Source organism: Syngnathus acus, chromosome 13 (genome assembly GCF_901709675.1).
Source record: "Syngnathus acus chromosome 13, fSynAcu1.2, whole genome shotgun sequence".
In the NCBI taxonomy this organism is placed as follows: domain Eukaryota; kingdom Metazoa; phylum Chordata; class Actinopteri; order Syngnathiformes; family Syngnathidae; genus Syngnathus; species Syngnathus acus.
Window position 1 is genome coordinate 5462338 of NC_051098.1, and position 26299 is coordinate 5488636.

The window sequence follows — 26299 nt, forward strand, 5'->3', positions numbered from 1 at the left end:
AATGCCTGAAGGTACTGGATAGTCACTAGGGGAACTGCTATGCCTCATAATTACCTCAAACATCATGTTTGCATAGATCCACAGAGTGAACATTACAATCACCAAAGTGTGTCAATTTCAGAGACAGCCAATGACAGAACTGGATACACGTAAAGAAACATAGACAGAATTTCTAGGAGCAGCTATTGGTGGCCACAGTTTAAGAGCTCTGCTTTTTGGAGATGATATGGTTCTGTTGGCCTCATCAAGCCGCAATTTTCAATTCGCACTGGAGCGGTTCACAGTCAAGTGTGAAACGGTTGGGATGAAAATCAACACTTCCAAATCTGAGACCCTGGGACTCAGTCGGAAAAGGGTGGGAAGTGCTCTTTCTAGGTCGGAAATGAGAATGAACAAAAACAAGATTAAATGATTTTGAGATGGAAGAGATTATATCATGATGTGTGTCTGGATTTGTTTCAACACAAAAAAACTGCACTGGAAGAGTTTCTGTTTTGCGCACCAATCCAGTATACTATTTCCATGTTTTCCTTATACCATGTACCCTTTCGTTCTGTGCCCTATATTTCCGTCACACTTCTTTTGTCAAAGCAAAGTGCTTCAGTCTTGCTAATGGATATTGACCAAAGACAGACAGGCCGCTGGAAGAACTACACAAGCATGCCCACTTATTGTGCATTGCTTTTGATTTTGTTCTCCAAAAAGGCTATGCGGTGACACATCCTATAATGGACTCTCATAGGTTATGAGCATGATATTAAGATAAATCACAAAGATAGCCATGAGATGAATTTAGACTTTAAGGGGAAAAAAATCACGCATACTTTCCATAGGATAGGATCCTATTCACTCATGGTTATCAGCATTTAAAGTACCGTATTGGCCTGAATATAAGACGGAGTTTTTTGCATTGAAATAAGACTGAAAAAGTGGCGGTCGTCTTACATTCGGGGTCTAGACATTATACCCATTCACAACACTAGATGGCGCCAGATATCTTTTAAGCAAACGCTGAACTTAACTCCCGAGGCCAAAGCGAACCCCTGTCACGAAGAATAAAAATAAAAATAGCGGTAGCACGAAGAAAAAAAATAAAAAAATAGCGGTAAGAAAGAAAAGAGAAGAAAATAAGAGAGTTTGTATTATTTTATTGCAATGTTTTTCCTTATTCAGATTTGTTTCAAGACTACAGTTACAGTTATTGCAATTTTGTTGTTTTATCACAGTAGATTGGTTTATTTACATTTCAAAAACCAGAAGCCATTCATTTACAAATGTAATTGCACTTTAGTTTACATATTTAAATGTTCAGATATTAAGATGTGATAGACAGTTTTTGCATGATTTGAATGAGGCAAAATAACATGCTTTTTCTCTCGAATAGATTGTTATAATCATTTGTTTCAGATGTAGTGTAATTTCTTTCTGTATAAAAATTAAATTTGGTGTTCAAAAATTCTTTTTTCAAACTTGAGTTTTGAAAAAGAGGGGGTCGTCTTATAATCAGGATTGTCTTATATTCGGGCCAATACGGTAAATACACAAATAATAACCAACTATTTTTTTAATGATTAATAGTCGTGTTGGTTAGTGTTTCTGTGTGTGTGAAAATGATGCACAGTGTTAGTAAAAAAATGGGATTTTTGCTGGGCCGTATTTTTCCTCATTTTTTTGTATATTGTTTAGTTTCCTGCTGACAATGGAAACAGTAAAGCTGGAAAGATCACTTTTATACAGGATAGAAACATGCATACCCCTACCTTAATGTGTGCCCACTCACTACATTCACACTAAAATACAGATAACTTTCCATTTGTGGTCTAACCTGACATTGCCCATGTGTTGCTATGGAAACCTGTGAGTATCTCTCAGTACCAGAAACTAACAAGGCTTTTCCAGGATTTCTAAAACATCTGTTTAATGAGAAGCTCTGCTGTGTTCAAAGTAAATATTAATGTAAGTAAAATGAAGTTAAAATGAAGTTAAAATGCCAAAGAAATTAAATAAGTACACATAAAACATAATCTGTAATACTGACAATTAAAAAAAAAAATCAAGAAAATTAACATTATAGTAACTTGTCACCCTTCTCAAATTTAGCTTGCTAGATTATCTATAGCAATGTTCCACTGCAGAACTCTTCATATTTTCAGTTGATTAGACATTTGATCTTGCATGACTGGCTAATCTCCATGTGTATCATCATCTGCTCTCACCACAAGGCAGCAGCAGAACAGAACAGCCGTGATTATCAAACAAGCAAATGCGCACAGAAACTCAGCAGCACATATGCAGACACTTAAGAGATTTTCCTAACATGCGTAAAGATTGCTTATGCGAGGAAACATTTATACGTAAATAACAATTTAGACATGTAGACAGACCAACCTGTACACCAGTGTGTCATCCCCTGAGCTGTTGTATTGGACCTGGAACATCCTGACGCCTGACATTGTTGTCTGACTGCTCCATCTAATGAGGGCAGAGTTTCCTGTCAGCTCCACCAAGGAAACCCTGCGATCTCCTGTTCTGGTCTCGTTGTTAGGCATCAAGACCTTTGATGAGGTTAGGATGTCAGAAGGAGCTGGTTCTCTGGTCTCTGATGGGTCTCTGCTACGACTTGTGCTGTTTGCCAGATGGGGCATTGGCGTTACAACCAGTTCCACTCTTCCTGTGGATTCACCGGCCGCATTAGAGGCAATACAGGTGAAGTTCCCCGCATCCTTGAGAGAGGTAACATTGATATCCAAGCTTCCGTTTGGGAAAACCAAGGTTCTGAAAGAAATCACAAATAAATATTTGTCAAATTTTATTATTTAAATATTTAACCCTGAAAAAAAAAACAGTTGGACATTTGGTTGCAATATCTGCCATGACGTCAACGGTTCTGAATTGAAGTCTTGGTCCAGACATTTCCATATTTTCATCTTGCATAATTTAGTATATATAGTATATACATACCTTGTGCCATTTGAGATTAGTCGACCTTCAGGACTGATCCAATGGACTTCTGGTTCTGGATCCCCATTTGCTTTACATTTGAGACTGGCAGGCTGGCCCTCCATAATCAGAGTCTGAGGTGACTTGCGGGTTAATACTGGCGGATCACAAATAAATTCCTAAGAGAAGAAAGCATACGTTTAAATCACCCGTTGGATTTCCTCCCTTTTAGTTTTTTAAATTGTCATACATATGTATACGTACGAAATAAAATCTCACCTCTTCAGGTATTGTCCAGAAGTATTTGGCACTAAGGTCTGGAGGTGAAGCACACGTCTCCAAGTCATCTTCTCGGGTTAACCTCCTCAACCACAGAAGTTCACAATTGCAATGGAGAGGGTTTCCACCAAAACTCAGAACTAAGGATGACAGGGGGCTTCCTCTGGATTTTGCATAAACTGGGATTCTCAGGAACAGAGGGTCAGGAGGAATTTTTTTCAGTTTGTTGGATGTCATATCAAGCCTGTGAAATTAAAGTGAACACCCTTAAAACTGCTGGGTTAAAAATTGGACCGACCCAGGAGGTTGATCCAACTTTGGGTTGTTTTGCAAAAAAATAACAAACATTGTTGAGTTGTTTTGAACAAAAACTGGGATTACCTGGCAAGTTTGTGTAGGTTGGTGAAAACTCCTTGAGGAACATTTTCAATAAGGTTATGATCCATATTTAAGGTATTGACGTTTGTTAGGCGTCCAATAGTGTCCCAAGGAACATTAGCAAGATTATTGTAGCTGAGGTCCAAATCCTCCAGTGTGGACAGGAAGTCATCAAAAGCATGGGGAGATATGAAGTGGAGCTGGTTATTGGCCAGAATTAGATGGCGAAGGTTGGTGAGGCCTTTGAAATGATCGTCCTAAATGAAGCAAAAATAAATAAATACCTACATGAATAAAATATGTTTAATATCAAACACATCTTCAAAATAATACTAGATTGAGTGGATTTACTCGATTTAGCAAAGCCCTCAATTTGCTTGTTCCTGCCTTATGGCTTAATACTGATCCTCCTTTAATGCTGACTTCACAACTAAGACTGTGGTAACTTAAAACAAACTTGTTCAAACTCCATCAAGCATGAACATTCTTTTTTTTAACATTGGCTTCAGTCCATTTGCAGCTAAACACTGATTAGGTTCACTTCTGCTCAAGTGTGAAAGCTACACTCACCATCAGTCAAATGACAAAAATATCAATCCATCAATTTTCTATACCATTCAATAATGTTTTAGGTGAGCTGGAGTCTATCCTAGCTGCATCCGAGTGAGAGGTGTTTTACATCCAATATCGCCACCAGCCAATTGCAGGGCAAACTCTATAGACAATCAACCACTCATACTCATATTCAGACCTAGAGGGTAATGAACCTTACAGTACATGCATATTTTAGGAATGCGAGGCGAAGCCCGAGTACTCGGAGAAAGCACAAAGAGAACATATATGTGAACTCCACACTGTTGCGAACGGAGCTCGGATTTGAATCTCCAACCTTCGAGTTGGATGCATTAACCAAAATCAAAGTGCTAACTAAAATTACTGGGTGGGTCACCTTTGGACTAAATGTAACCAATTGTATGTATGTGACTTCAATATCCAAAATCTAGATGTAATAATTCAAAACAGAATCCACCTATGCTGTGCGTTTACCTTAATAACAGTTAACCTATTTGAGTCTATATGGAGGGCTCTAAGTCGCCGCAGGTCACTGAAAGCTGAAGGGAGTATCTGACTGATGGTGTTTCTGGACAACGTCAGATGCAACAAGCTGGTCATGTTTGCAAAGTCCTTCCTCCGGACAGCTGGAAAAGAGCAGACGCAAAATTAGTACCTAGAATGGCTGAAACCCTTAAAAGAAATTTGTTTATAATGGCTTGTATGGAAATATTTTAATCTGTGGAGTGACTTCACAGGTTGCCACACTACCTGTGATGAAGTTCTCTTGAAGACGAAGCTCCACGGTACGTCGGTCTATAGCAACAGGAACAAATAGCAACCCTGTCTTAGAGCAGAGAATAGCGAGCGATGGCGACAGACTCTGGCACATACAACGTTTCGGACAATGTTGTCCCTTGCATGCTGCCGCCAGCAACAGCAAAGACAACCACAGCCGTTCCATCATCATCCACCAGAAACAAGGCCACTGGAAGAAAGATTGAGATAAGGATACAGAAGTTTATGTTAATAAAAGTAATATAAAACATGGTAGTTAAATGAACATAATACTCTAATTAGTCACATAGTCAATGGCTTCAGATTTCCAGTGAAAACATTAAGTGATATAGAAAGTAGATGAATGGAAACTACAAAGTACTGTGTGGGATGGCGTGGGCTCATTATACTGTGAAAGTCTAAGTGTAGCTTGTTTGAGAATTTGGTAGCCGTGCTACCCATCATTAGGCATTCCTGCACAATTGCATAATTTGAAGGGAATGAAGAGAGTCATTTCCATTGGATCGTAAATAAGTCTGCTGTGTTCCCTCCCACAAGGGCACACCATGATGCGCCCGACACAGTTCGACTGTGTTTTTCGTTACTGTAGACTTGCACTGGACCCTTTAACTTTACGTTTTCTATGTAAATGAATTGTACAGTGTGCGGCATGAAGAAGTATGGATCGCTGTCCAAGTGATGTCTGATAGCAGCTTTGGGTAGCTAGTTATGTGACAATTTCTATTTTTGCCTTAACTTGAAAATTGTGATGTGTGGGCCCAGACTACATTATGCTGCACAGTTTGAATGCTTGGCTAATAAAGGACATTGAATGTCAGTTCTGTGGGAGGCTTTTCTTCCACATTTCAATAGTCTTGGTGTTTTAATCCAAGAGTTATACACAAAGGTTAACTTTAAATAGACTTCAATTTAAGAAATAAAAATTATCAATATTCACCGTTATAACTTGAAAATGACAAGACCACAATTTGCCAACAAAACATTCATATTACAAACCACAAAGCTTCAGAGGGAATGCCCTTTAGAGAGAAGAGAAAATCTATTGAGTTCTATATTTACAGACAGGCACAGTGCACGGACAAAGCCTGGTTATGTTCTAGGGCTTATGTTTTACTACATCTGGAACAACGTGTACTGAATCAAGCTACAATGAAATCTCAATGCTCCCAAGGCATTCTGAATCAAAAATGTGCCAAATGTCAGAACAGCAGGTGATGAGTCAACAAGATATTCTCAACTTGTCCTCTATGAGCGTTGATCAAAATCGTACGAAACATCTGTGGAATGAACTGTAGTGTGGAGAAGGCACCAATTCACCTGGGGACAGTCATCCGTTGACCAGTAGTTGCAAAAGTCTCAATGAAAGTTAAAGAAATTCTTTCATTGAAATCTTTGCTTCAAAAGTGCAAACAAAATATTAAGTACCATAATTTTTTTTTCCATGAATTGGTTTTAATTCTGTTGGATCAGAATTCATAAGTAATACCCATTCCCACTTGCATTATATCATATTTTCAGTTAACATTGTCGATGCCAACAATTTGGCTTGTGGTGTATTGTAAATAGGAGTTATTGAGTATTGGATTTCATTTATTCTCTACATTCAGTATTCTATAACCTTAGTTACGATTAAATTCTTGGTCGGAAAATGAGAGCATGTACAAGGGTTTTGGGGTGTCTGCCTTCTGGTTTGCCTTGTGCTTCCCTACTTTGCATCGCGCAATGCAGATAAATAGACGTACACACCGTATACACCATCTTTCATATCATTAAGTTCACAAAATAAAAATATATGGTTGTAGAAGACCAATATGCATGGTTGCATTTAGTGTTGAAGCAAATTAAATATGTTGTCTTCATCCCTTAATCATCCATCCAATGTCATCCTTTATGGGTAATGTCTTGGTGAAGATATAAAAAGATATGGAGCAGAAATTGAAAACGCCATAGACAATGGCAGAAACTAGATGAGTAATGGTTGAAGACAATGGCAATGACATTTAAAAAAAAAAGTGATCCTACAGGGATCGCTGTCAAAACCATTGGTGAAAGGAAAAAAAAAACTTGGTGGAGGCCTGTATCTTAGCAACAGTCGATGACACATGGATGGTAACAGTGAGGAGGTGGGAAGAGTATGTGTTATGGTTGTGGGGGTGTTGTGAGTGCATGTATGAGGACTGTGAGAAAGTACAAGATTGGTCTGGAGATCTGACAAGTAATGAGTTGCATTGTCGTCATTGGTTGATAAGGGCGAACAGATTCCCCGTCGCGGAGAGTGCAACTACACCCATGTTGTGGAAAGCGTGCTATTCCACAACAGAGTGGCATAGTGATCTTTTAGTTTATTTTTGTCCAAGAAGACTGGCCTCGCTCTGTCCGATCATCACCCTCACACACACGCAATAAATTCCTTTTTACTCTGAAGACATTTGAGCAAACCTCTCAGTATTGTAAATGTGTCATTTCCTTCAAATATATAGCCCTTAAATAAAAAACAATTCACTGTGTATTTTGATGAATTTTAAAGTAGAACCATTCAAGATAGATAGATAGATAGATAGATAGATAGATAGATAGATAGATAGATAGATAGATAGATAGATAGATAGATAGATAGATAGATAGATAGATAGATAGATAGATAGATAGATAGATAGATAGATAGATACTTTATTGATCCCCCAGGGGGAAATTCAGGAGCTAGCAGTTAGATACAAAAACTCACAATTCGATGTGATGTGTTGACATTGTTTAAATACAATTCAAATCTTTTTTTTTTCTGTTTCATCACTACTTTCCAAACAGTTAGATACTCACCAACCCTGCTCATACTTATGGGACTTTATACTATATTTACTTTATACTGATTAATTGACTTTATATAAAGTTATTTAATTTTTTTTAAATGAGTCCAAACATTGACTGGCTGTGAGCCATTCACCTACAGCCTGAAAAGGCTTTTGAAGTGGAGGGTTTTTGCTAAGGTTTATTTTCTGCTGAGAGTTTCATTTATCTTGGAATGAAATTACAAATTGAAAATTGTAGTGCCATGTTCATAGTTTGGTTATTTTAACACATTATATTTTTGCCAAGTCTCTCTCGTTATAACTTCTTTGTTGTGAAAAACCTGTTAAAACCTCATTTTAGAATGCACAATATGTCTCTTATGGTTTACCCTGATCCAGAATTTACAATTGATTGAAGACCCTAATATTACCATTGATTGCAAGGCAGTTGTACATTGCCAATGGGGTTTTTCTTTACTTTCATGTTTTTTTATTTTATTTTATTTGTTAATACTTCATTTTTGTAATATTTTGGAAAAGTATTCCTGCCACTTGACATTTCAATTAAAATCATTTCATTCACTCCAAGGGCCAGTTTAAGAGCTACAGGAATAGCACACATCCAGAATCATAGAAGAAACATAAAAATAACTAAAAAAGTTATGAATGTGATCAAATGCACAGTTGTCGGTAAATGCAAAGTGTGCCCGAGGTAATTAGTCACCAATTCGTATAAAATTATAATCAGTGTCCAGGAAAGCGCTGGTTAACAGAATGTGTGCTATGTGTCTGTATTATACAGAGATAACATTTATTTAGTCCAGTTTATTGGGCTGATTTGAAGTCACAAAACAGATTTTTCCAGAATTATGCTCATGGATGTTGGTGTTTTTTTGCTTTGTTTGTTCATAATCTTGGCTCAGAAAACTATTATGTGGAGTAAGAGGTCATGGTTCTGGCACATTTCCTCTGCTATCCAAACCTCATACCAGCTGGGTGACCAAGCTGGCAGCTCTGATATACACACAAAATGGCACAAACAATTCCCCACATAAATGCACAGGGGCTGATAAACAAAGTTGTTCACACAAACCTTCACCTTGACTGTAAAAACTGCACAACTCGGAGCATGCGGAACCACAAAAACGCTTGTGTGGGGATAGCTTGTATTGCGTGACTCTTGTTGTTGTACCTTTCAAAATAGTCAGCTCGCTTTTGTGCCATTTCCATCCAACACAGTTCTCAGTGCATCATCTTTCAAAAATAGTCCTGCCAGTACAGTACATAATGAGGTGATTCGAGCACACTGCAACAACGCCATGTTCTTTTGCAGGGGTCTCAATCCTTTTATCTTCTGTGAGCTACCTTTTTGTACCGAAAGTGCAAGAGAGCTGGGAATATTTATTGACATAGCTAATTTTCCCAGCAGATGAAATTAGTTTTCTTACATTATTTTTGTTGTTGTACATATCACACATTAGATAAATGAGAATATGGGTCACATATTATGTCTGTAAATAACTTCAATTTCATCAATATACAGTAGGGCCTTGAGATAATAGTAATTTTTAAGTTATCGATTTTTGTGCTTTGATTTGCGAGGACGTACTTGAGATATGACCATTGTATTCTTCAAATAGGATGGCCGCCTCGGTGACTCGCTCTCTGCTGTGGAGGTTGTCTATGTTTCTAAATTAATGAATGTTCGTGTACTGGTGTCACAGTGTTGAAAGAGTGTGCAGCCCTCTCCTAGAGACACTTCTCATAAACTGCTGGCCATTTTATTCACCACGGGAGTTCTCCTAGATCGTAATGGCGGCTGTTTACATTACACCACACGCATGTGCGATCGAAGCCATGCAGCTGCTGGCTGACCAGGTAACAGACATGGAGAAAAAAACGACCAAACTCACTGATTATTGTTTTGCGTGACCTCACACACGAACTCCCCAAATACAGACAGCACATAATGTGTCCCACCAGAGGGACACAGACACTGGACCATTGCTACTTCGTAATAAAGGACGCATACCGCTGTGCCCCGTGCAGCTTTAGGACTCTCGGACCACTGTCTAGTTCATAGTTGATCCCAACCTACAAGCAGAAATTAAAAACTTCTAAGCCTGTGGTGAGGACTGTGAGGAAATGGACAGCAGGACCTCCAAGCCTGCTTTGACTGCACCGATTGGGTGTTTTTGAAGCTGGAACTTCAGACCTGCATGAACTGCATGAACTCACCAATAATGTGACAGCTTTTGTGAGGACTTGTGTGTGCAGACTAAGACCTTCTGCACAAACTTGGTCAATAAAGCTGATTCTGATTCTGATCTGAGGCTCCAAGCTGTTTATTGTGAGAACTTTTTAATGTTTTTTTTTTCCTCACAAAAAAGAATATTATAGAGTGCTACTTTTTCTTCATTGAAACACACACTACAACACATTTTGTTGTTTACCATTTATTTTACCATTGCATTACCATTAATTTCAATGGGGATGAGTCTTAAGTTATGAATGTGATCACAAAACTAAACTATATCAAGGCCCCTCTGTGTATTAAAAAAAATATTTAATTTTTAATAATTTTCAATAATTCTGTACACACACATAGGGGCTTTTTGATACTTTTTGATTTAAAAAAAAAAAAAGCCTTCACGAAATCCCAAATATTTAGCTTAAAAAAACAATACAAATAGCCCTTAATGTAGATTGAGTAAGGATTATTGTTAAAACCAATCATTTATTGCTATATGTGGTGGTCAGTTTTGAGATTATCAGAGCACACCACACACAAAACTACAACAGTATCTTTATGTATGGGGTCTGTGACAGATAAACAATGTTTTAAGATTCGAAAAATTCACGTGTGTACCATGTGTTAGCTTTACTTTTTTTCCCTTGCATGCCACAAAATATTTATTTTGTCTCTGTGCCAATAGGCTATCTCTACTTGTTTTTCCTCAACACATGATGATGTTATAAATACTAAACTGTTGGTGGTGCATGTTTAACCTACACACTGCTCTTGAAAAGCAGCCAAGTGCCTTGCTAAAGCCAAGTGGCAAAAGACTATAATAATAGTTTGGAAAATTCATGCGGAAAATTTAAATGGGCCTGCTCCCTAGCTGAAAGGACTTCAGCTTTGGAGAGTGTCATGGTTCAAGTGACACTGCGGACAAAATGTAAAAATGATAACTTGGTGTTGGAGGGATGCTCGTCTGCTTCCTGGCTACTCTCATGGTACTCTTGAGCAAGGCACTTTTCCCAACCCACCAGCACTATTTGAATGCCAGTTTTCACCGTGACATCACTTTCCATGCCTGGATGTGTGAAATTTAATTCCACGTGGGTGGTGTGTAACAAAAAAATATAGATAGAGCAGAGTGTAAATTAAATTTCTCCTAGAGCAGGGGTCGGGAACCTATGGCTCGCGAGCCAGATATGGCTCTTTTGGCGACGTTAAAAACGTTATTAAAAAGAATACATTAGTACACTCAAAAAATTGTTGGTCTTAATAAAAATGCATGCATTTAATTGTATTTAACCTATCTTTTTTTTTTTTTTTTAAATGGTATGGCTCTCACGCGAAATTATTTTAAAAAATGGGCGTTTATGGCTCTGTCCGTCAAAAAGTTCCCCACCCCTGTCCTAGAGGGTATACAATCAGTACATTTAATTATATTGAATTACATTAAATTAAATAACCCTTAGCACCGCATTTGTGGTCCTATTGGTGAAGAGGCCACAGTTTTATTATCTGGGAAGCTACGTACTTCTTTGATTTTTTACTGATTACCCCAGTGATTAAAGGGACGGTCAACCCCAAAATCTTCTTTGAAATGTTATGTGCAGCGTAACTAGTCAAAACACTGTGTTCTGATTAATGTTTTGATTGGGGTTGACTTCCTCTTTAATGAGTTATTGACTCTAAATGTGGTTTACCAAATGTAGTCATAAATTTTAAAATAATTAAATAACAATCAGGAAATATTTAGTATATCACAAATTTTGTCATTTTATGACATGGGCCCTGACTATTTTTTTAATTAAGAGCACAGTAACACCTAACTTAAATTTTTAGAAGGATTGGAAGAAAATGTAGTGGTGCACACTGTAAATAACAGGACAGCAGAGTTGAATTGCCAATGTCCAGTCAATTTGTCTGACTGGGCTATGTCACTCAAATGTTCTGTGTTCTTTGTGTGCGTCTGTGTTTTTCTTCTTCTATATCGCTTTAAGGGCCACCACAGCTCAGGTTCATGACAGCTTTGAGTGAAATATTTTTCTAAAATGACATCAAGTGGAAGGAAAATCCCAGTCACCAAAGTCATCCCCGTCACCTAAATCATCTCCGTCACCTAATCCCAGCCATAACCTTTTCAAAATCTGCTGTGAAGAGAATGGTTGGAGACCAGGATAGCCAATTTCAAGAAAAAACACATGACAGAATGGTTTTTTGTTGTTTTTGTTGTTGAGTTGAGGCGCTTAGGAATTCAGAATTTATTATTCAACTAGGCATGCTGCAGGATAAAAAAAAAATCCATGTTCTGTTATTAATAAAGATTGAGGATATTGGATTAGTTTTAGTTTGTATAGTTGCCTTTTTGTGGAATACTTGAGCCTCTAGCGCCAGGATTTTTGACGATGTAATCTTGAACTTGCAGTTTTGTGTATTATGGGGCATAATAATCTGACAACTCATCATCACTTTGCATTGGTGGTTCTTCCTTTCCATGATCCCACTGCCTCTGATAGGAATTTAGTGGCATAGATTTACCAGGCGCAGTCCAAACAGCCCAAACAGTTTGTGATGTTTGTGCAAGGAGTAAAGAGATGTGGCAACACAAACAAACCATCTGAAACATCACAGGTTAAACCACAACACACAAAATGAGGCATTTATGATGAGACGGAATTGCAGCCTGGAAAAGAGAGCATATTGCTGTTCCTTTAGTGCTACTGGCAGGCACAAGGAAGAAAATGTAGATTTAAATGGTACCAGTGGCATCACGAGGCTTTATCAACTGGGGGGGGGAGTAGGAGCCCCCAGGAGATTCTCTCTCTGTCTCTCTCTTCTCTCTTTTTTACTTGGTATCGGATTGATACTATAATGCGCTGTATCATATAACACTACACCTTATTGAGTGTCTGATTTCATACAGCTTTTAAAATTAATCACATGACGTAAGGGCTGTTCGAATATATGTAAACAATTTTTAAGACACATTACTGGTGTCAACAAGTCAGCTTAACTGTATAATGGCAACTTGTTTGGACTGTGCTTACAGGTTTACACTTTATTTTGACAATGTAATTTAAAGCAAAGGTTTCTATCATGACCACCACAGACCACAACATAAACATAACCACAATTTGTTAATTTCTTTCACCATAGACCGAGTCAGTGGTTCAAAGTGAGCCAGCCAAATAAGTATGGGAATTGAAGAAGACAAAGGAGGAATGTGAACTCAATTTAGATTTAGAAACTGCTTTCACTATCACTTCTGATAATTCTAATGTTTGCGCCTGCTTTTTGTTTGTGTATAAACTTTTGAATATTGTGTCCTTGAAGATTAAAAACTTGTGACCGTGAAGCACACTGATGTCTATCTTTTAAAGATTATTTTTCTTATCACACCTACATGCTCAAAAAGCATCAAATTAGCTGAGAGATTTTGGGAACCGGTTTTGGGATTATCTTTTGTGGAGTTTGTATGTTCTCCTGGTTTATCCCCAAGTTCGAGCACATCCTCTCATGTTGTGTCAGCTTGTGCCCCGTTATTAACTGCCAACCAGTTGAGGATGTGCCTCAACTCCTGCCCGAATATTTTTGGAAACATTGACAAGAGGTGGTTTAGAAATCCGTAACTGATTATTAGGATTAGGTGAACATTCTCAACAGCTATGAAAACACATTCCACTCTTTATGGCAATTTGGATGGATCACCAGGTAGAGAATTTTTTAAGTTTCATCTTGACCTTCTTCAGTCTGCAATTTCATAAAGCGTTTTGAAGGTTTAGGTGTGACTGATGTGTTTAATTTTGCAGAAAGCAACAGTGAGCTGTTCAGTGATTATGTAGGAGTAATGATGTTATTTCAAAATGAAAGGGGAGTAATGAATTCAAAAGTGAAAATGAAATATGTAACTGTAATAAGGGAATTGAGAACTAATCATGGAGGGCAAATGAAAGGAGGAAAACAGGTCAGATAACTGTCATTTGGTAGTCATACTTGTACCATGGAAATACAATTTGTTTTACAAATAATGTCTCTTTTACAACAACAGTACCACTCGAGAGCTGTGTAATGAAAGTGAAGTTGTTTGGGGATAAAATTTATGCTGTAACATGGCTGACAGGCACATTTTTCATCCGAACAGGTGTGTCTGTTTGATAAATATCTCCAAGAGCACAACAGTTGAAAGCAGGGCACGTAGTAAATTTCAGCCACATATGCATGCAAGTAGATGCATGTAATTATTATCACAGGAATCAGTTATAATGTCAAAATACTATAAGGGTGCTGTAAAGGAAAATATGCATCCTTGTCTTGGGCATAATTCCACTTCATGAATATATGCATGATTTGGGAAGTGACACCAAGTATTGCCGTGAGTTTCGATTTTGTTTTAGAGAATGATTTATGGTCCTGAACATGGGTACCTTAAACATTTTATTTTAAAGGCTAAAGTGACCAACTATTTTGATATGTTTGAGTTAAACTGAATTAGGTTTTGGGCAAAATGACACGATGCACAATAAAAACAACATTTTGCTAGTAGTAATGTCACATTGATCAATGTTGTGTTTTGCATTTCCGGCATGCCAAGCAACAAAAAGCCCACTCACTGCAACTCAGTCCCATGACTTAAGATATTTCAACTGCCGCTGCTTTTTGTGTTGGTATGTCTTCACTTAATGTACCGTAATTTTCGGACTATAAGTCGCGGTTTTTTTTCATAGTTTGGGTGGGGGGGCGACTTATACTCAGGAGCGATTTATATACATATATATGGGTTTTTTTCACTTTTTTGGGCATTTTATGGCTGGTGCGACTTATACTCCGGTGCGACTTATAGTCCGAAAATTACGGTAGTTTATAATGAGACCTCCTAATGTAAATGAGATGCTAGTAATATTGCTCTTAGTTCGTGAAATAGAATATTTTTTTTCTATTTAACAGCACCATATGATGTCAAACAACATGTGCTGACATAAACACAAATAGGCCAGCGCCCTCCTTTAATTTCCTGCTCAAGAACGGGAGCACAAATAAATACAGTATCCGTTTATTCCCCAAAAAGCACTTTTAGATGACACTTTCCTTAGCACGTTGCATGTTATGTTTATTCATTTCAGATGAATCATCTATTATGCTATGACGTTAAATAAATGAAAATAGACTGCTTTAAAAATTCACAATGCTAAAAACAAAGGGAATTTTAAATATGGTCACATAGAGAATAATAATTATAGATGTAAATGTAGATGTAATTTTGCTTGACAATCTATCATACGGTTATCCAAATAAAATACATTTGTGTAACAGTTGTGGCAGGTAATTGCTCTGATGCTTGAGAAAGTGTCAAGTAGTTAGTAGAGTTGATCATATTTTGTGAGCTTGTTTTAATAACGTATCGAGGCCTAAAAAAACATCAGTATTCTAAGTAGGTGAATTAAAATTTATGTGCATTTTATTCATTTTAAACTGTTTCAGCAACAAGAAATACACCAATTTCGTCTCGTCAATAATAAATTGACCACATCTTGCTGACCAGAGACAACTGAAAATGACGTAAAGAATCAATTTGAAAACAAGCATAGACACTTTGTAAAAGGTCAAACGAAAGCCCTTTAGAATTGGATCATAATGTCTGTAACAGTCAAGATGGTTTTCATGTGATATTCCTACTGGAACTACAATATTGATCCATATTTTGAAGAATAGTGAATCTTGGAGAATAGTGCTAAGTAGGTGAAAGTCACCGGTGTGATGGTTTACTTGACTGACTTCCGCGTTGGCAGCGTGGGATCAGTTGTCACTTAGCAATAGTGTGAATGAACGCTTTTCTGTCTCTATATTTGTCTTACGATCGACGACCAGTCCAAGGTATAGCCTGCAATTTGATTGATGTCTTGAAAATGGAAAATAGTCTTGAATGCTTCTACACAGTCAATGACCATTGTCATTTTTATAGTATCTGTTTTTTAACCATGTTTGTGTTAAGTCATACAAAAGCAACAACTGATAAATTGTTCTACGGGGGATTGGGCTCTAGGCTCTTTTTTTAGGTGTACAAGAAAAATGTGACACATTTTAAAATGTAATTTACACTGTGACAGCAAGATGTGTGGCAACAGCAGGTTATTCCCTTTATGATGTTGGAGACAACCTATTGAAGTGATTACTGAAATTGAAAGTCTTTATAACCATTAGGGTTATTTCAATTGTGCACCTGTCAACAGGTAAAGTTTGTTTGCTTGCCCAGTACTCCTGATCAAACTGCGAAAGCTGTCTTAAATTTGAAGGGAACTTGTTCTGTAGATGTACAACATAATTTAGACTGGGCCTTTTCAGAAAGATCTGATGTTTTGTTCTTAGTCATTCTGGGTGTTTTTAGCTGTGTGTTTATTATTATTATAGATTATTATTGCCCATCCTCCATGATTGATGTACAGATACAACAATTTATGTACGTTAAGCCTTTAATACAGGATTCTATCCAAGAAGCAAATTAAAAAAAAAGTGACAAGTATGCCTACCTCTATGAAGTATACTGTGATTTAATTAGGGTCAACATGAAGTAAATCTGCAGTGACTGACAGATGAATAGATTAGGGTATGCAGCCTGGAGGGAGGGAGTCCAACCTGAAAAGAAAAAAAAAAAACAGTGATAAGAAACAATAGGTTATTTATAGTGTAAGGCGACTACTGTATCTTGGAAATACATATGGCCTCGCATGCAGCATTTAAAAGGAATGAGATGAACCCCTTTGACTGGCAGCGAAACAAGTCAGCTGCTTTCATGCTCACAATAGCATAAAATTCACCTTTTTTAAAATGCAGCAGGTTGAACCAGATTGCACCTGTCTGCAAAAATACAAAATCTTAGTCGACCTTGCCCCTGGCTGGATTTACATAGCACCTTGAGTCGGGTTTGAACTGGGCATAAAAATACAGCCCTTTGTACTCAATCGTTTCAGAAGGAAGGCACTAATTGTTAAAGTTTTGTAGCTGGAATTCTTTCCCATCCTTGTTTGATCTACAACTTGAGTTGCTCAACAGTCAAGGTTATCCGTTTTCATATGTTGCCCTTCATAAAACATATTTCCATGAAAATGTAAATTATATGTTCATATCAGACATGTGTACATAATAGATTTGCACAAAAACACACACAACTCAAAAACCCCAATCTCAAGCTCTAACAAAATATTAGACTTTAATTCTTCTATTTTTATGATGCAATGGATAAGAATAGGCTTAAAATGAACAGAACAAAACAAGCATTAGCCTTCAATTAATCCAGTTTTACGTGGGTATGTATGTGCCTTTGTGAACAATGAACCTAGCCAGTACCCACTTCCTCAGCATGGGCGGAACAATAGCAAATCAGCATTACTTAAGGAAGCAAAGCCGATCACGGGCTGGTCACACTTAGAGCCTGTGTCATATTTCTAGGGACAACAGAGTGAGTGGGTGGGTGAGGAGGAGCCCACGGAGAGGGAGAGTGAGGTGAGACGCTGGTAAATGTGTGGGTGTTACAAAGCCCACATCCCCCATGGGTGCGACACTCATCCATCATGAAATTTTGAAGACCGGTACCCGCAACCTGGATTTGACCCGGCTTTTGTGTTATTTCAGAATTTCGGACCACAGACATTTTAACCCACCACTCCCAAAATCTTTGCAGTCCTTGTCAAGTTTTAGAGTATAATCCTATTTCTATTAGGTTTTTTTTACAAGATTATTATTGTCTGAACCAAATGCCCAGTCACTCTTTTGGCAATTGTGTTCGACTTTTACCACTTGTGCTCACCATTATGCAACACTGGTACATCACAATGACAAGTTTTGTCTAAACAGGAGAAAAATGAATTTGGTTTTGCCAAATCAATGGGTTCAGGGCACTGAGCAATCGGGTCAGATAATAGGTGTTTTGCAACTGAAAAAAACTGTAAACCAATCTAAGACACTGTGGTATGACCTCAATGGGCAGTTCATGCTTAGAAGCACTCCAATATGACTCATTTTTAACAGTTATGCAAACAGAGGGCCAAAGTTCGTCCACAGCGATGCTCATCATCAGTCACTGCAAAAGCTTGATTTCAGTTATTGCTGCTATGCTGCTGGCATCATCAGTTATTAGGTTCAATAACATTTTCACATAGGGCTAGATAGGTCTGGATATTTTTCCCCTTCTTCATAAATGATGATTCAAAATGATGATTCAAAATCATCATTTTGAATCTACCTTTTACATTTACTTGGGTTATATTGTAAAATACTGAAATTGATTTGTTGATCTTAAAAGTGTGTTCAATGTATTCAAAACAACAGAACACAAGAAGGGGAAAATTAGTTCTCTTTTTGCATGTCTTTCTTTTAATTAGACTTATTCTAGTGAGTGAATACATCTGCACTTGTACTTTCTGTATCCTGTGTCTCTGGTAATGTTGCTTTTGACCTTGTGGAAAGATGTATCTCATTAAAATATTTTCCAAATAATGATGGAGGATGGAGATACGGTGAGTGCTAAAACATTTGCTGATTAAAAATGTCACTCAAGGTCAATCACCGCGAACTTAATCAGTGATGACTGTCAAACCAGATCAAGAAGCGTCTCAAGACGAAAATATGTCCACCACCTTGGTTTGGTTGGCAAGGTTTTTAGAGGCGAAAAAGAAAATAGAACATTCTTGTAAGACTATTCACGGTTTCCATAGTCACCCCCTAGTTTGTTCCATTAGTTTGTTCGGTAATAGTTTAAATGACAAAATGATTGTAAACTCCCTGGATGACCTTTTTCTACCTCATTCAACACACATGCAATTTTCAGTTAACCTGATTGCCAGCATTAGCTAATCAAGTCACTATTGTAATGAGGTTAAGTCTAGCCCTGCCATTATGAAAAATTGTAGTTGCACACCGTGGTGTTGCACAGTTTTTAGGGAATCTGTTTGAAAAGGGGCTTTTTATATACTATATACACCATATCTGCCCTTCTGTAAAAAATGGCAGTCTTTAAAGAGGAGGTCTGGAAAACAATTCCACTTGAGAATATGATTGAAGTTTTGAATTTATCTTTTTTTTCAGTCAGTACATAAAGGTTTTACAAGGCAATATTGATTCATAAAATGTATTTCAAAAGTTTATTTGAGGGTATTTTATTAATGTAGCTCACTAGAATTTCAATAGTCTGTTTTTTTTTCTTTGCACCGAATGCAGACTAGCCACACTAAAATTATGATAAGTAATTCCACTGTATTAATGGTTGAAAAGGAATGACTAATTCGTATATTAAGACCTGCCAGTCAGCCATTAAAAGGCTCCCGTAATGGACAGAACACTGGCACTTATTTTTTAGTTCTGGGCTTAAAATATGTCTGCAGTAATAATTCACTCAAAATTTACCAAAATTAATGTGGATTTCGCTTATGAAATCACTGAGGTTATTTAAAAGCTCCTCAGCGGTGAAACCCAGGAGGTGGGTGAAATGCTCCCATAGGGTACTTTTGTGCACTTTCTTCACTTCACCCTTATTTCACAATAGCAACACTTATTCATTCAAATATTACCATTAATAATGTCTGCATTTTCTGTCTTCTGGATGGTTGGTCAGAGAAAAACTGTGATACAGCCAAATTGGACAAGCAAAACTTGTTTGTAACGATCTGCCACATAAAAGCAGCATCTTCTGGTGAGTATGATGTATTTTTTATGGTTATGCTGTTGAATAAATATTGATTCTGGAACACTTTAGGTGATGTATATGGCACATTTTTACGTTGCATGTTGCTATAGTATTGATGGTTTCTAAAATTGCTCCATGATAATGGTGGTGACGGGTATGGTGGACAAGGCATTCTCCTCAGAGTTCAGTGTTTGAGGGTTTGAATCTGGGCACCTGCTTCCTGTGTGGCATTTGTTTGTTTTCCCAGTGCCCTCCAGGGGTTTACTCATGGTTCTTCGGCTTTCTCCCCATTCCAAAAACATGGTCATGTTTCTAGGGTTAAATGAAGACTTTAAATCTAAAATGATTTTAAATGGGGTTTGATTGCAAGTGTGAATGATTGTTTGTGTATATGTGCCTTGCAATTGGATGGTGACTAGTTCAGAGTGGTGTTCAGTTCAGTTTTCTCTGCTCATCCATGACCCTAATACACGTGTAAACTACAGAAAATGGATGATGAATATGAATGCTGGTGCTATATTAATAAAGTAGATGGATGAAGTCAAGTGAGTCACCACTGAAGGCCAGGTACCAAATGCACAGCCCATCAACAAAGCACAATGACATTGATATGGGTGTACATGAAAAGATTGTGATTGAGAAAATTGAAGTAGGCACTAAATTCGAATTGGGCATGTCAACCTGCAGTGCAAACCTAGCCTAAATCTACAGACTCTAATCAAAAGGCTCCATCTTTGCACTATACTGAAGCACAGTAAAATATGCATTTGTCTACTACAGCATCACAGTGGAAAACCTACTCAAGAAACTTTTGAACATGGACTTTAGAAGCCTCCAAGAGTGCCCTTTCCTTGGGGCAGTTCTACAATGACCTAACCCAAGCAAATTTTAAGAAGCTCATGGTTCAAAACATACACACATTTGTACAGCCCCCCCACCCCCACCCCCGGAGGGCCATTAAGACTGCCAATGTATATATTATATAAAGTATAGGCTACACAACAAACTGATGAATAACGAGCTTTGAAATCAGACACTAGTAATAATTGTTCAAATATTTTAAAAAGATGCATGGTAATAAAAATTGCTCGCAATATCTGTAGTTTTTAAAAGTGAAGACAATTTGCAATTTTAGTATTGACACATGAAGTCAATGCACAATTTGTCTTCGCGGGCCAGATAAAATGATGTGGCGGGTCGTATCTGGCCCCCGGGCCTTGAGTTTGACACCTGTGACTTAGGGCATGTTCTCAAAGTAGCTTGTCAACACCACTGTCTGCATGGATGTTTTCATGGATGTGTGTTTTGTTATGCGCTGTCTTGAATTGATTGGATAGGTTATGATAGGTCTTGGGGAGACAGCCAGACAACAGTTGACACTGACCTATCTCTTGCCCCTGGACGTCTGCCTCACTTCTGTCTGCCTCTGCTCCAGTTTCATTTTCATAGTCTGCCTCCTTTGATGACTGACTTAATGTTCAGCGCTCAAAGATTCCCCTCATACATTTAAATCCTAAACTTGAGTTTGCATTTGTTTTACATAAACAATGTGGCATTTATCTTACAAACCCACACAAGATATATTGGCTTAGTCTGTTTATATACCTGCAACACTTAATTTTCGCTTATACTCAACAATCAGCACCAAAACAGTTGATGTCTACCATGTTTTTTTTTCTTCAGGTGGTCACTTTGTGACAGATGCCAGCTTGACTATGCAGATTTATTGGTCAAGCCGTACTACTCGGAATGCTTAAAGACAGACGGTGCTAGCCACAGAGTTAGCGACTGGTGTTTTTGGCTCAGCAGTTAGTGCACTCGACTTCCAACTCTGGGGTGCCGCAGGTTCAAATCTATCTCCTATACTTATCCATGGTTTGGTTGCAGAGATAACAGCTTCAGCAGGGAGTCCTGGACCTACCTCTGGCCAGCTGCTTTGTCTAGCTCTTCTGGAGGAATCCCAAAGTCATCACCAGGGCTTCCTTACCTAACAAGAGAGTTGTTCAGGATGCATACCGACTAGACGCCAGAGCCAACTCATTTGACGTCTGTTGAAACTGAGAAGCCGCGACTCTATTCTGTTCCTTGCGGATGACTGAGTTCTCATGGAAAGGAAGATAACGCACTTAAAACACTTGTCCTTGGTTTTGTTCTTTCAGTCATGATCCATTGCTCATGACCATAGGTAAGTGTTGCACCGTAGATTGACCTGTAAATTAAGAGCTCCTTCTTCACCATAATTGTCTGGATCACTCGAGGCATTACATCAATCTTCCTGTGCACATCTTTAACATTATCATGGTCCCAGGCTTGAAGTTTCTGATTGTCACCCCAAAATGAAAATTGAGGCTTTATCATTAGAAATTGTCAGCTAATGCAAACTAACTAAAATAGCATTTCTTCTATGCAATTGATAATTTTTGTAAATGTCAAAAGATAGTTGGTGTGTTTCAAAACAGCTTTCAAATACTGCCCAAAGTCTTAATTTTCACCAAACACGAGACCTTTATTCCATTGCATGGAATATGTGTCGGGTTATTTATGATTGAGTGATTTTACTTCCACTATATCACAGGTGTCAAACTCAAGGCCCGGAGGCCAGATACGGCCCGTCACATCATTTTATGTGGCCCGCGAAGACAAATTATGCATCAAATTTGTGTCATTACTAGAATTGCAAATTGTCTGCACTTTTAATAATATCTTTTTTTTAATATTTGATCAGTTTTTACTCGTCTGATTTGAAAACGAGTTACTTGTCAGTTTGTTTTGTAGCTTTTACTGTATATAATATGAGGTGCTCATACATTTATTTGGGTTGACAGTCATAATGGCCCTCCGAAAGAAGCTATGACTACAATGCTGCCCGTGGAAAAAATGAGTTTGACACCCCTGCACTATATGCATCTTATTTCGGCTATTTAAAGCCGTGTGACCTTTGCTGCAGTTGATGGCCTAACATCCTCTTCTTATCATATCCTACCGCCTCCTATTGCTTCTGTTTTACTTTGCAGAATGCCCTTCATGTGGTCATCTCTGCCTCCATTTGTTTCTCCCCTTGCCTGCACTTCTTTCACTCTTCCCTTGCTAAAAGTGTCTCCTAAAATCAACTGCCCTCCATCTCTTCCATCTACTTGCTATGACACGCTTGCTTGTATATCAGCCATCGAGCAATGACTGTTCTATATAATCAATGTATTAATTACTCATTAATTTTATGGCCACTCTGAGCCCCTCCTCTTTCTCATATGGTTTTCATGGCTCTCATCCATTGAGTATTGGTTAGATCCATTCATCTGTTAGTCCAGCTGATGCCGGTACGAGTTTGACTAGGCTTGGTGACTGTAACTATAGTTACAGTATGCAATATATATATATGCAATATGTCACTGACTGAAAGTAATAAGAAAAGAATACGTTTACTTTCACACGCCATCCTATTACTGCAGTATATATGCAGTACACCATACATTATGTTGCCCATAGCTCAACATATGACTCCCCAGTTACATTCACACCTGTTATGCTGATTAATGACAATTCTTGCTTATTATTTATTTATTTATTCTCTAAATTGCCAGTTCACATATGCTGGGTGCAAGTAGGCCTGAGTGATGATGAGGCTCCTTTCACTTTATTTAGCTGTGGAGATTAATGTGTTGCTACTTGTTACAGGTTTAATGTTTCAAACTGTTTAAAGGCCAAACTTTATTTGCTTTGAGGCTATAAATGCAACATTTACCAGGCATCATGCTCTTCGTTATCTAAATTCAATGTTTCATTTTTCAACTGTTTTTGTGTTTAAAACACAGTATTTCCATTGTTTTGATGTTCCCGCGTAACTGTAAAACTAGGGTGACAATAACACAGACAGTTTTAAGAAAACTGTGGCAGTGGTGCTTTTTAAAAATTACAATTATCCACTGAACAACAGCTTTAAGTTCTAATTCATTCACAACATGCTTTCTGAATGTAGATTCTTGAACAAATGCATTAAACTCATATGCAGTGGGAATATTGAAGTTGTTTTCACTGCATAACTGTCCAAAGCAATTCTGAAGGTGAGAATCCTAATTTAAGGTTACTATTTTAAGAAAGCACCACTATGATAATGGTTGAGTTGAGTGGCCTTTCAAACGTTCCAATATGAGGAGAATGTCAGTTTGCCTCAATGTTTATAGCCGGCAGTCTTTGAATTACCGGTTGAATTGGGCCTTTCTGTCTCAGACATTTGACTAGTGCTTCGCATGCCCCCGCCACAACTGACAATTTGGTCACACAAAGTAAACGAGACTGTAGACCAGGTGAAACCAGGTTTATGATCTATGTGGTGGATGGCATTGTATTTCCTTCATGAATATGACAGCGTGCATCACACCCTCGCAAACATTGTAGAACTCAATTCATTGAATGCATTATTACAAGTTTCATCAATACTTTAACTTTTAAAAGTACCCTCTTTATTATTATTATTATTATTATAATCATTTTTATGTATCTGTAAAAGCACCCTCCCTCACTGCGGCACAACATGTGTGTGTGTGTGTGTGTGTGTGTGTGTGTGTGTGTGTGTGTGTGTGTTCAGACCGAATTGCACGCTAATGGGTGGAGGGCGGTCTCCAGGGTTACTTTGCAGCGGCCATCTTTACATTAGGGGCAAGAGAGATTTGTCTTGCAGTTCATTAGACATGTACTTCATGAGAAATGTACATTGGACTGCAGTGAGTCTAATATGCTTCTGCCATATAGATCTCTTTCTCTCCCTCTTCAATTTGACAGGAATCATGTGGGCTATGTTCACTCCCAACGGTGCAAACACCCATTTCTATCTGCACCCGGTTACAAATATACAAAAAGAAAGAAATCTCTTCTCATGCATTTTACACTAGACTTTCACTGAGAACAAAATTCGGGCCCAACAAAAGGCTTCCACCTCATTTGGTATCGCAAAATAGATTTCTTTATCATATAATAATCAGCAAACTGGCCAGCTTGAGTCAAAATGCCCTGCCTGGCTGTCCCTGGTACTAAAGACATCATTTAATAACAGCATGATGGATTGAAAAGAATGGCCTGAGGGAGGCATTTTGATCAGACTTTCATTCAATACCTACCAAAAAGCTGATTTTAGTTTAGCCTGACTGTCCTTGAATTATTATCAGCAAAGACAACCTATCTTGCCTCGAGTGATTTATCAAATTAAATCAGTGGGGATACGATCCAAAGACAAGGAATAAAAGAATTGTGAAGTGAAAATTTAGCGATCATTTGCAACATTTCCGTACAGGAAAAATCTGACCGCTTGTAACAACCTAAAATCAAGTCATACTAATTCATAAAACCACAATAATGGCAACATTCTTGGGAGTGATATTATGTGACAGAGAAACAGATACAATACACCCCTTCATTCAATCATTTAAAACATTGCTCCACGCATTTTTATTATTTTTGGTTTAATTTTCCAAATGTATACATGTTGGGAATGATGTGTATATTTTTTCAATTTAGTTTCTTTTCTATTTCAATTAAATTGTCGGTAAAAAAAGACATTAATTCAAATTTGGTTTGGACAGTGTCCATTGTACTTTAAGCCGCTTATTATTACAACAGCAACAATGACAATGATGATCATGATGATCCATCCATCATCCATCCATCCGTCCGTCCGTCCGTCCGTCCGTCCGTCCGTCCGTCCGTCCGTCCGTCCGTCCGTCCATCCATCCATCCATCCATCCATCCATCCATCCATCCATCCATCCATCCATTATCTGTACCGCTTGTCCCCGCGGGGGTCGCGGGCATGCTGGAGCCTATCCCAGCAGTCATCAAGCAGTAGTTGGGGGACACCCTAAACCGGTTGCCAGCCAATCGCAGAGAACACAGAGACGAACAACCATCCGCACTCGCACTCACACCTACGGGCAATTTGGAGTGCTCAATCAGCCTTCCATACATGTTTTTCGGAAGTGAGAGGAAACCGGAGTGCCCGGAGAAAATCCACACAGGCACAGGGAGAACATACAAATCCCACACAAGGAGGGCCGGAGGTGGAATCAAACCTGCGCCCTCTGAACCGTGAGGCGAACGTGCCAACCAGTGCAACACTGTAGTGCCAATCATAATGATAATAATAATAATAATATACTATCTTGCTTAGCACCTCATGTAAACCTAAAAGCAATTGCAAGGTGAACGCAACAACTGCTCCTGGCTTGAGCAACAGAACTTAGAACTATGGCTGTGCTCTGACCAACTCAACAAGGGAGTCACAGACGGTCGAGTGACCATTCACAGAAGTTCAAGTGTGAGATATTCTGAGTAAAGTGGTGGGTGAATGGAAATTTAAACTACTCTGTCAGGATGCATCAAAAGGTAGAAGACCTGCTATATGGTGTACTATGTGCAACATCAGCTGTATTTCTGGAAAAAGGAAACTAAAACTGCGTTTGTGCTCAGGACTGAAAAATAAAATCTACATTTAGAACACCTTGAAGATGGATTCTTATCACCCATCCACCCCCAACTCGATCAGAGGATACACATGAACACAAACATAAAACCTTTATTGGTTTCTGCTTTTCATTGTGCTTGCTTTGTCACCTTTCCAGCTCTCCCTTGATAACCCCATAGTGCATCTCTAATTGTTTCAGA

General features: G+C 38.2%; 1 protein-coding gene across 6 annotated transcripts in view; it reads right to left on the reverse strand.

The window, feature by feature from the left end:
* The window catches only part of zgc:172282 (leucine-rich repeat and fibronectin type III domain-containing protein 1-like protein), a 93454-nt gene that overhangs the window by 28993 nt on the left and 38162 nt on the right, over positions 1–26299 (reverse strand). For 5 of the 6 annotated variants that reach the window (XM_037267161.1, XM_037267165.1, XM_037267164.1 and 2 more), the window contains exons 2-8: positions 16494–16599; positions 4921–5137; positions 4645–4796; positions 3601–3854; positions 3220–3463; positions 2962–3119; positions 2389–2775 (exon numbers count right to left, since the gene is read on the reverse strand). In XM_037267161.1, the coding sequence (XP_037123056.1) occupies positions 2389–2775; positions 2962–3119; positions 3220–3463; positions 3601–3854; positions 4645–4796; positions 4921–5119 (1394 nt within the window). In that variant the 5' untranslated portion in view covers positions 5120–5137; positions 16494–16599. The remainder of the gene's footprint in view (positions 1–2388; positions 2776–2961; positions 3120–3219; positions 3464–3600; positions 3855–4644; positions 4797–4920; positions 5138–16493; positions 16600–26299) is intronic. The other variant, XM_037267166.1, reaches the window with a different exon arrangement.